The sequence below is a fragment of the Euprymna scolopes genome, chromosome 24, assembly GCF_053919585.1.
Source record: "Euprymna scolopes isolate OS-2025 chromosome 24, ASM5391958v1, whole genome shotgun sequence".
Taxonomy (NCBI): domain Eukaryota; kingdom Metazoa; phylum Mollusca; class Cephalopoda; order Sepiida; family Sepiolidae; genus Euprymna; species Euprymna scolopes.
Genome location: NC_136505.1, coordinates 39,031,138 through 39,043,682, shown reverse-complemented (window position 1 = coordinate 39,043,682; position 12,545 = coordinate 39,031,138). Strand labels below are relative to the sequence as shown.

The 12,545-nt window shown below is 38.7% G+C and overlaps 1 protein-coding gene across 3 annotated transcripts in view; it reads right to left on the bottom strand.

Annotated features, from left to right (window-relative positions):
- The window catches only part of LOC145246660 (annexin A6-like), a 143,609-nt gene that overhangs the window by 31,743 nt on the left and 99,321 nt on the right, over positions 1-12,545 (bottom strand). For all 3 annotated transcript variants that reach the window (XM_080108371.1, XM_080108369.1, XM_080108370.1), the window contains exon 17: positions 3,217-3,295. In XM_080108371.1, coding sequence (XP_079964497.1) covers positions 3,217-3,295 — 79 coding nt within the window. The remainder of the gene's footprint in view (positions 1-3,216; positions 3,296-12,545) is intronic.

Sequence of the window (12,545 nt, the reverse complement as noted above, 5' to 3'; positions counted from 1 at the left end):
CCCCTGGTGCAGTCAGGTGATGCTGGCAGACACTGGGTGTGGCAGCAGGACTTGGCACCGGCCCACTCTGACCAGCAAAAGATGCCTGGACAGCCCTGTAATCATTTCCTGGTAGGGGTGCCTCAGATGATTAGCAATAAACTAACCCCTTCTTGAAGAGAGAAGGCAAAGCCTGGGAGGGTAGACATCCAAGTCCAAAGAGACCCAGGCTTTGCTTCAGGAGTGCTACTACTTTGTACCCTTTTCTCACTGGTCCTCCTCCTCTCCTGACCTGAACCTGCTGGCTACTTCGTTTGGTCATATATCGATAACATCACCAACATGACCTCCCACAACATCAAAACCAGCCTGATCGCTGCCATCCGCCAAGTATTTGCTGAGCTCCCACTGGCACTTGTGGAAAAGGCATGCTCCCAGTTCCGGACCCGTATTGAGGCAGTGATTGAGGCTGAAGGTGGGTACATTAAATAGACGTCAGCTCTACTACATAAGCAAGTTACCTGAATTGATTTTTTCATTAAAAGTTTGAAAATAAAGCTGTAGTGTTGTTTTCTTTAGGGCGACAATTTTATCGTTCCACCCTGTATACCATAAGATAGTTATCTTATCTTCTCATTATTGTTAAAGATTCACCCTATTTTTTTTTTTTCCATTTATTACAATTATGTTTAGTACAATTATGAAGGTATGATTACTAAAAATTAAAAAAAGATTCTATTTATAAACAGGGGTGATAAGAACTGGCCAATCAGATGGAACCACGCTCTGCTACCAACCAATCAGAAACTAGAATCATTCCATAAAATATACTGAATCTCTTAGAATTCCGGCATGTAACTTCTGGTGAGAAAGAATTCTGCTATTTGTTTCAAGACTTCTTCGGATTAGCTACCTTCTGGAAACTGTATTCTTTGCCTTTGTTTGTTTCTCTTGATTGATACTGCCATTTTGTTTGGAGCAACATTTCTCTTCTCTTCTAAAACTAAAATGGCTTACAACTCAAAACGTCCTTTGATTAGTCTTGTAATTACAGGTTTGGCCTCGGCAAGAAATACATTGTTGAAGAATGTAACAATCTATATTTTATTTATTTTTTTATTCCATTTTCACCCCAAGCAAGGCACAGTGCTACTTTGATGTAGGGGGCTACTATCGGGGGACATAAGTTGCAAGGATACTATGTAGGGAGTTGAGCAGCAAGATGTCCGTTCACATTATGTTTGAACTTCTGCATGTCAGTACAGTTAGGAAAGCAGGAACTCGGAAGAGAGTTCCAAAGTCTAACAGTTCTGGGGAAGAAACTATTAGAGTAGAAGACTTTCTTACATTTAGGGAGCTCTACTGTGTAGGGATGGGACTTTGCTGCTTGTCGGGTTTGTCACGGGTATTTATGTCGAGGGGTTTGTAGTTCGTTAGAGCATTCACCATTAAAATACTTGTAGTCAACAAATCATCACCAAATTGTACAATCTGTACTATATTGGATAATTTACAAAGATCTGTTCACTTCTGCTGTCTTTCATTTTACTTTCTACTGGTCTCCGTTCCTTGGGGATGGCAGTTTAATTATTATAAGATTATTACTATACCTATGGACAGGAATTGTCGCCATATTCTATAAATTTCGCACATACATAAATCAAATACTCATACAATTGTTGTCATTAGATAAATCTCTTCAAAGGATCTGAGTTGTGCTTATAAGAACCTTTTTTCGAGTTTCTTAAAAAACTAAACTCCTAAAGATATTTTCAATTCGCACAACTGCTACTGGAATTGTGAATTTTTTCGTTTCACACTTTCTTGATATTTCTATACGAAGATGTTGATATTTTGATATTTCTTTGAATATCTTAAGAAGCTACACGGCATGTTTTTTGGTTTTTCTCTGTCGTTCTTGATCATGTTACGTAGTGCATTTTAAAAATTTCAATTTCTCCCTCATCATCACCATTAGATTGAGTTCCACGGGCGAGCAGTTTTAGGAAAGAAACTTTGTTCATGGAATTTATGCTTAGATTTAGACACAGATAGAGAGTGGGGGAAAAATATCAGCAGCAGCAAAGGATGGCTGACCTACAAAGAAATTAGTGGCGGCAGCAGCAGAAGGTGAAAAAGCACATATGCAAATTAGAAAGTGTGTGCGAGAAGAAAAAGGAGGAAAAAAGAGAAAAAATGCACCACGTGGTCGTGAGAAGCAAAGTGTGCATCAAAGAAAATGTACATGTAAAATCAATGACGAGGATGGACCGGCTGTGGCTGGCATGCGATTGGAGAGGAAGGAGAAATGCGCGCACGGCCAAATGGACATGTGGCAGCGACAGATTTTTTAAGTGATGTTAACTGTAATAAAAACTTTTGTTAAAAAAAAAATGCCAACCCATATTTTTATTTCTTTCCAGTTTTATTTTTATGAATTACTAAAATAAAGTGCAATGCCACTTAATCTTACAATCATAGAATTTTGATTCTTTTTATCTTTGTGTATCGTAAAATTCGGCATAATCACGTTGACACACCGGTTCCTGCTGGATCACCGAAGTTAAGCAATTTTGAACCTGGTCAGTACTAAATGGGTGACCATTTGGGACTTCCAGGTGCTGTATATGCTCTCCGCTTATCTCGGCATTGTTTCCAGTCGTCTTGGTCTTCTCCTTGCCACTGGACTCAAACAGTGCCGATTCAGGAGAGGTGTGGTTGGTGATTGTGCAACCCTTGCCTCACAATTACATGCGCTACTGCCCCCAAGGGGTATCCTTTGTCTTTCAAGACTGAATAGAAGCATGGAATAAAATTCAAAACAAGATGAGGATTGTTTTCTTTTGATTTCTCACCTGAAGATGTCCATAATAATTTGTACTAAATTGAAATCCCAAGATAATGCAACATCCAATCTTATAAATTTTCCTAATGTCTGTCTGTCTGCGGGTGTGTGTATGTGTGTGACGCGGTTTATCTCAGCCTACAGGTAATCCACCAAGGCAAGTAAAGTACCGAAATGAAGCTTATGACCCAGCGGATGTTTTGATGATATTTATATCCATGTTTGGTGTATGGAAATGCAAAAAAAAAAATGCAAAAAAATAACGATTTACTAAACAACGTTTTATTTACTGGATATTTTTCCGGTACAAGGACTCAAGTTTGGCCAGCTGGGCAAACTTGAGTCCTTATTACATAAATAATTACGAGTGAAATGTTTTAAAAAGGACTTACTTTTACTTTTCATGTCCTGTGCTGCTGTTCCATTAATTAATGACAAAATTATTTTCCGATAATCTCCTGAGATATCATCCTGAAAAAATATGCAAAAAAAGAAAAAAATTGTATGAATCAACATGGTAGAATTTTTTAAACTGGTTTGATTGATTGTTGGCATTGGTTTCTCTGATTCTTTATTTCTACAAGTACTGGAAAGAATTTTTTTTTTTTTTTGATAGCATATTAACCCTTCTCAGATTCTTTAATGCCGAATCTAATAACTTTGGAAAAAGTTTTCATGATTCAAGTTCTTTAGATCTCCCAAATATTTATTCATGATGGTTTGGTTTTGTTGTTTTGTAGTGAAAAATTGTTGTTTTTATTTTGGACTTTTCAGAACATGATTGAGTTTTTCAAAGGGAAAGGAAAAAAAAACATGATAATATCAATGTTTGGTGCATTTTAGGCTAGGAAGCCAGTATTTTCAGGCAACCTGATTTGTTAGCACCAGGGGAAAGAATTCGAGCAACCAATGCCAACATGTAAAAGTTGCCAACATATACAAGTGAAAACAATACCATGGAACTGACTTTACTGAAGACGAGGACCAAAAATTATAGAGGTTTATTTAAAATATACAGTATTTTAGACACCATCATAGGTATTTCTTACATTTTTTATTTTAACAAAAGTGTCACCATTTATCAAGACCCAAAGGCCACTTGAGGATAAGGTTTAATGAATGCATAACGTTGTAGTCTTTAGTGGTGGAAGTTGTAGTCAGCTGGAAAGCAGGTCAGTGGAACAGAGTTCCACAGGTGAACAGTTCTAAGAAAGAAGCTTTGTTCATGGAATTTATGCTTAGATTTAGACACAGATAGAGAGTGAGGAAAATTGTTGGTAGAGGTTTTAGGTAGACGAGTACTTTTTATAGAAATATGCAGGGAGGGATCACAGATTGAAGCTCAGACGAGCACCTTTTATAATGCATTGTAGTTTCTAAAAAATTAATTGAGCATAAAACTGAATACTATTGGTGGATACATTTGCTATTTGTAAATATTAACTGAAATATATTTGCTCGCATTATGCTGAGAGGCAGGGAACATTTCCAACGGGGGATCATGAAGGGTTCAAATATTTGATCCAGGGTTCAAAATTTTGAACACTTGTATAAGCTAGAAATTGTGAGAAAAGATGTCAATACCAACTAGTTGGATATAACATCAGACAGATGCAGTAAATTTCTATCTTTCTCCTTTTGACCTGTCAGCCTACTGGACGATCATAGCCAATCAATCATTCATCTTTTAAGATTGGTTTGTTGAATTAATTGAATGGTGATTAATGTAAGAAGATGCTGCTGACTTTTATTACAGTTAACGAAATTGTCCTCAGTCATCAGAATAACAACACACAGGCACAACACATAATGGTGCACCAGAAAGAAAGAATGAAGTGAAGTTAACAATTTGAAAACACTGCAAGGAAAATTAATGATAAAACTATGCTGGGAAAACGTTAAAGGTTGTGACTAGAGCAGGATGTTATGTTAAACTTACAAGAAACATTAAAGGTCTCAGCCAGAGCAGAATGCGAAAAAGAATTCTGTATAAGCATTAAAAATGGTTTTATGTTGTTGTTTTTCTTGTATTTGGAATCATTTCGATTTAAAAATCCATTTAGTATTACGCATGTAAACTTGATAATAGTATGTTTGAAATATGTTATCATCTATAATATAAATATCACCTGCCTGTTTAAATGTATGTACGTATGTATGTATGTATGTATGTATGTATGTATGTATGTCTACCTAAAATTTTCGACAGAGGTGACGGATTTTTACGAGATCAGTATCATTTTGAAGCTCAACCTTTCGGGTGACAAATATAAAAAATTGGCTAAAAGGATTAATTCCTTCATTCTCAACTGGGCACTTTACTACAAGAAGGGGTTGTTTTTTTTTCACCGATATTTTCGGAATTCATCACCTCTTTTCGATTGACGAGCCTTAATTTAAACTTTCACCACTTCCGGTTTAGCAATGGATGCAACAGCAAAGACGTCACGTTTTTTTGGAGGGGATTCTTTTCCTCCTTTGTGGTATGGGGTTGAGCCTGCCTGTCTACTACCACTTCTTTTTTTTACTCAACACAAACCTCCAAACATCTGGGCAACGCCGGGCAATGCCAGGCACCAAGGTTAGTTATGTATATAAGCAAAATCGAAACAAGATGTTGACCGATTTGACCTAATGTGATATGATTTTGCTTATTCAGATAATATTAACTCATTTCCAACATGCTTTTATCAAGCTTACATGTGTAATAATAAATGGATTTTAAGTCAAAATGATTCCTCATTCAATCATATTTAACAAAACTCAACATAAAACCAATTTTAATGCTTATTCGGAATTTTTCTTGAGATTTGCACTGGCCACAACCTATACGATTTGACAAACTTACATATAAAACTAAACCACCCAGCTAAAAATTGGACCCAAAAAATTATTATATTATTGAATGAAAAATCATTTCGATTTAAAATCCATTTAGTATTACGCATGTTTATTAAAAGAACAATTTTATTGCTAAATGCATTGGTTGAATAGACACATGTGTGGAGCTCCCTCTTTTGACAACTGTTGACCCAAATGCTGTTTGCTGTGGTTTTATTCTCCTTTGTCTTTTATTCTTCTATTTCTTGTTCCGGCTGTGCCCTTGTCTCTTACATTGTCGATTGCTGAGAAGGCGAGCGTTGGTTTACAAGTCTAAAAATTAAAACAACTCACAAATGTACTTGCAATAACCCTTATCCCTGAGTGGCTTCCGGACCTTGATAAGTGGTGACCACTGTGTAAAAAAAAAAAAGAAAAAAAAAAAAGAAAAGAAAATACAGGCTCCGACACATTTTGTAGATATCAGTTTTACTCTGGGTGTACGTGTGATATTATCGTGAAAAAGATTTTGCTGTTGATTTTTTAAATGATATTGAGGTTAGCATCTCCACTTTGGAGATCGGATGTTTTTTAGAAACTGCCCATTTTTTATTTTGGACATAAACAAATCATATTTTATTTATTTATTTATTTTTACTTCCAACACGTTTTTCCTTTTTTTTTTTTTATGAATCACTTCCTAACACTCTGGGAACGAGGCGTCCACAGAACCACACATGTATCTATTCTTATTATTTATAACTTAGAGGAATACCTCCAGTATGTAGTAGAACGGAGATATAAATGGATGGTAACATCCAATGCTGCCAAGATTAAGCTGCTTTCCTTTCATAATTACAAGAAATCTTCTCAACCACTGATAACTATGGCTAATGATACACTACCTGAAAGCTCTTTATTCAAACTCCTTTGCTTAATTTTCACATGGAACATGAATTATAACAGATACATTTGTTAAAGAGCATCTCTCCCCCCCTCTCTGGCTTTCTTACTCTTTCTATTTTCTCTCTGTGTGTCTCTATTAGAGAATAGAGAAAGAGAGAGGGAGAGGGAGAGAGAGAGAGAGAGAGAGAGAGGTGAATAACGTGGACAGTGGACACGTTTGCAAAAGAAGGGTCAGCTGACCAGATGACGTGGTATCATGTGATGAGGTTAGCTGATTCTTTCTTGGCAGTTTTGGTTTCGGGTGTTGAATAAGACAGACGGCTTTTCAGCTGTCCCCCCCCCCTGGGCTGGGGAGGACGCTGACGTGTATCATCAAACAAGCAAGGTTCACCTCCATTCTGTGTCGACCTTTGGAAGGTGAATAAAAACTATAAAACCATTTCATCGTCTTGGAGTGAATTCTTCATCCAACAGGCCAGCTCCCCTCCAAGAGACAATGAAAACCAGAGGAACAACCGACGACACATGAATAAAGGTATGTTAAGAAATGCATGCACACAAACACACACTCACGAAGACATGAACAATAAAACCATTAGAAACTAGACGATCACGTACACGAATCTCCTTGACAAAATCTCCTTTATGACACCCCCGAATATATAACACATTGAGAGCATTGCCAAGGCTGCTGCAAAGAAAGTTGGCTTTCTCTATTGGACTAGAAAATTATTTACTCCTGAGAGTATTCTGTACCTCTACAAGGCCACCTTTAACTTATGCATCGAGTATTGTTGCCACATTTGGACTGATGCCTCTGCTACTAGTCTCTCACTCATAGACAGAGTTAAAAAAAAAAGTCATCAATTAATAGGTCCTGTTCTGTCAACCAAACTCCAACATCTGTCCCATTGACAAAATGTTGCATCCCTGTGCCTATTTTACAAGTATTTTAATGGAAAGTGCATCGATGAACTCCAAGCCTTTGTAACCCCTAACTAACCTGACAAGCAGCAATATCCCACCACTTACACTGTAGAGAACAGACATCTTGCTGCTCAACTCCCTACACAATATCTCTACAAATTTTGCCCCAGATAGTAGCCCCTTACATCCAAGTAGCATTGTGTAATGTGAACAGACATCTTGCTGCTCAACTCCCTACATAATATCTCTACAAATTTTGCCCCAGAGAGTAGCCCCTTACATCCAAGTAGTATTGTGTAATGTGAACAGACATCTTGCTGCTCAACTCCCTACATAATATCTCTACAAATCTTGCCTCAGATAGTAGCCCCTTACATCCAAGTAGCATTGTGTAATGTGAACAGACATCTTGCTGCTCAACTCCCTACATAATATCTCTACAAATTTTGCCCCAGATAGTAGCCCCTTACATCCAAGTAGCATTGTGTAATGTGAACAGACATCTTGCTGCTCAACTCCCTACATAATATCTCTACAAATTTTGCCCCAGATAGTAGCCCCTTACATCCAAGTAGCATTGTGTAATGTGAACAGACATCTTGCTGCTCAACTCCCTACATAATATCTCTACAAATTTTGCCCCAGATAGTAGCCCCTTACATCCAAGTAGCATTGTGTAATGTGAACAGACATCTTGCTGCTCAACTCCCTACATAATATCTCTACAAATCTTGCCCCAGATAGTAGCCCCTTACATCCAAGTAGCATTGTGTAATGTGAACAGACATCTTGCTGCTCAACTCCCTACATAATATCTCTACAAATCTTGCCTCAGATAGTAGCCCCTTACATCCAAGTAGCATTGTGTAATGTGAACAGACATCTTGCTGCTCAACTCCCTACATAATATCTCTACAAATTTTGCCCCAGATAGTAGCCCCTTACATCCAAGTAGCATTGTGTAATGTGAACAGACATCTTGCTGCTCAACTCCCTACATAATATCTCTACAAATTTTGCCCCAGATAGTAGCCCCTTACATCCAAGTAGCATTGTGTAATGTGAACAGACATCTTGCTGCTCAACTCCCTACATAATATCTCTACAAATCTTGCCCCAGATAGTAGCCCCTTACATCCAAGTAGCATTGTGTAATGTGAACAGACATCTTGCTGCTCAACTCCCTACATAATATCTCTACAAATTTTGCCCCAGATAGTAGCCCCTTACATCCAAGTAGCATTGTGTAATGTGAACAGACATCTTGCTGCTCAACTCCCTACAGATTATCTCTACAAATTTTGCCCCAGATAGTAGCCCCTTACATCCAAGTAGCATTGTGTAATGTGAACAGACATCTTGCTGCTCAACTCCCTACATAATATCTCTACAAATCTTGCCCCAGATAGTAGCCCCTTACATCCAAGTAGCATTGTGTAATGTTAACAGACATCTTGCTGCTCAACTCCCTACATAATATCTCTTGAAATTTTGCCCCAGATAGTAGCCCCTTACATCCAAGTAGCATTGTGTAATGTGAACAGACATCTTGCTGCTCAACTCCCTACATAATATCTCTACAAATTTTGCCCCAGATAGTAGCCCCTTACATCCAAGTAGCATTGTGTAATGTGAACAGACATCTTGCTGCTCAACTCCCTACATAATATCTCTACAAATCTTGCCTCAGATAGTAGCCCCTTACATCCAAGTAGCATTGTGTAATGTGAACAGACATCTTGCTGCTCAACTCCCTACATAATATCTCTACAAATTTTGCCCCAGATAGTAGCCCCTTACATCCAAGTAGCATTGTGTAATGTGAACAGACATCTTGCTGCTCAACTCCCTACATAATATCTCTACAAATTTTGCCCCAGATAGTAGCCCCTTACATCCAAGTAGCATTGTGTAATGTGAACAGACATCTTGCTGCTCAACTCCCTACATAATATCTCTACAAATTTTGCCCCAGATAGTAGCCCCTTACATCCAAGTAGCATTGTGTAATGTGAACAGACATCTTGCTGCGCAACTCCCTACATAATATCTCTACAAATTTTGCCCCAGATAGTAGCCCCTTACATCCAAGTAGCATTGTGTAATGTGAACAGACATCTTGCTGCTCAACTCCCTACATAATATCTCTACAAATTTTGCCCCAGATAGTAGCCCCTTACATCCAAGTAGCATTGTGTAATGTGAACAGACATCTTGCTGCTCAACTCCCTACATAATATCTCTACAAATCTTGCCCCAGATAGTAGCCCCTTACATCCAAGTAGCATTGTGTAATGTGAACAGACATCTTGCTGCTCAACTCCCTACATAATATCTCTACAAATTTTGCCCCAGATAGTAGCCCCTTACATCCAAGTAGCATTGTGTAATGTGAACAGACATCTTGCTGCTCAACTCCCTACATAATATCTCTACAAATTTTGCCCCAGATAGTAGCCCCTTACATCCAAGTAGCATTGTGTAATGTGAACAGACATCTTGCTGCTCAACTCCCTACATAATATCTCTACAAATTTTGCCCCAGATAGTAGCCCCTTACATCCAAGTAGCATTGTGTAATGTGAACAGACATCTTGCTGCTCAACTCCCTACATAATATCTCTACAAATTTTGCCCCAGATAGTAGCCCCTTACATCCAAGTAGCATTGTGTAATGTGAACAGACATCTTGCTGCTCAACTCCCTACATAATATCTCTACAAATTTTGCCCCAGATAGTAGCCCCTTACATCCAAGTAGCATTGTGTAATGTGAACAGACATCTTGCTGCTCAACTCCCTACATAATATCTCTACAAATTTTGCCCCAGATAGTAGCCCCTTACATCCAAGTAGCATTGTGTAATGTGAACAGACATCTTGCTGCTCAACTCCCTACATAATATCTCTACAAATCTTGCCCCAGATAGTAGCCCCTTACATCCAAGTAGCATTGTGTAATGTGAACAGACATCTTGCTGCTCAACTCCCTACATAATATCTCTACAAATCTTGCCCCAGATAGTAGCCCCTTACATCCAAGTAGCATTGTGTAATGTGAACAGACATCTTGCTGCTCAACTCCCTACATAATATCTCTACAAATCTTGCCCCAGATAGTAGCCCCTTACATCCAAGTAGCATTGTGTAATGTGAACAGACATCTTGCTGCTCAACTCCCTACATAATATCTCTACAAATTTTGCCCCAGATAGTAGCCCCTTACATCCAAGTAGCATTGTGTAATGTGAACAGACATCTTGCTGCTCAACTCCCTACATAATATCTCTACAAATTTTGCCCCAGATAGTAGCCCCTTACATCCAAGTAGCATTGTGTAATGTGAACAGACATCTTGCTGCTCAACTCCCTACATAATATCTCTACAAATTTTGCCCCAGATAGTAGCCCCTTACATCCAAGTAGCATTGTGTAATGTGAACAGACATCTTGCTGCTCAACTCCCTACATAATATCTCTACAAATTTTGCCCCAGATAGTAGCCCCTTACATCCAAGTAGCATTGTGTAATGTGAACAGACATCTTGCTGCTCAACTCCCTACATAATATCTCTACAAATTTTGCCCCAGATAGTAGCCCCTTACATCCAAGTAGCATTGTGTAATGTGAACAGACATCTTGCTGCTCAACTCCCTACATAATATCTCTACAAATTTTGCCCCAGATAGTAGCCCCTTACATCCAAGTAGCATTGTGTAATGTGAACAGACATCTTGCTGCTCAACTCCCTACATAATATCTCTACAAATCTTGCCCCAGATAGTAGCCCCTTACATCCAAGTAGCATTGTGTAATGTGAACAGACATCTTGCTGCTCAACTCCCTACATAATATCTCTACAAATCTTGCCCCAGATAGTAGCCCCTTACATCCAAGTAGCATTGTGTAATGTGAACAGACATCTTGCTGCTCAACTCCCTACATAATATCTCTACAAATTTTGCCCCAGATAGTAGCCCCTTACATCCAAGTAGCATTGTGTAATGTGAACAGACATCTTGCTGCTCAACTCCCTACATAATATCTCTACAAATTTTGCCCCAGATAGTAGCCCCTTACATCCAAGTAGCATTGTGTAATGTGAACAGACATCTTGCTGCTCAACTCCCTACATAATATCTCTACAAATCTTGCCCCAGATAGTAGCCCCTTACATCCAAGTAGCATTGTGTAATGTGAACAGACATCTTGCTGCTCAACTCCCTACATAATATCTCTACAAATCTTGCCCCAGATAGTAGCCCCTTACATCCAAGTAGCATTGTGTAATGTGAACAGACATCTTGCTGCTCAACTCCCTACATAATATCTCTACAAATTTTGCCCCAGATAGTAGCCCCTTACATCCAAGTAGCATTGTGTAATGTGAACAGACATCTTGCTGCTCAACTCCCTACATAATATCTCTACAAATTTTGCCCCAGATAGTAGCCCCTTACATCCAAGTAGCATTGTGTAATGTGAACAGACATCTTGCTGCTCAACTCCCTACATAATATCTCTACAAATTTTGCCCCAGATAGTAGCCCCTTACATCCAAGTAGCATTGTGTAATGTGAACAGACATCTTGCTGCTCAACTCCCTACATAATATCTCTACAAATTTTGCCCCAGATAGTAGCCCCTTACATCCAAGTAGCATTGTGTAATGTGAACAGACATCTTGCTGCTCAACTCCCTACATAATATCTCTACAAATCTTGCCCCAGATAGTAGCCCCTTACATCCAAGTAGCATTGTGTAATGTGAACAGACATCTTGCTGCTCAACTCCCTACATAATATCTCTACAAATCTTGCCCCAGATAGTAGCCCCTTACATCCAAGTAGCATTGTGTAATGTGAACAGACATCTTGCTGCTCAACTCCCTACATAATATCTCTACAAATCTTGCCCCAGATAGTAGCCCCTTACATCCAAGTAGCATTGTGTAATGTGAACAGACATCTTGCTGCTCAACTCCCTACATAATATCTCTACAAATTTTGCCCCAGATAGTAGCCCCTTACATCCAAGTAGCATTGTGTAATGTGAACAGACATCTTGC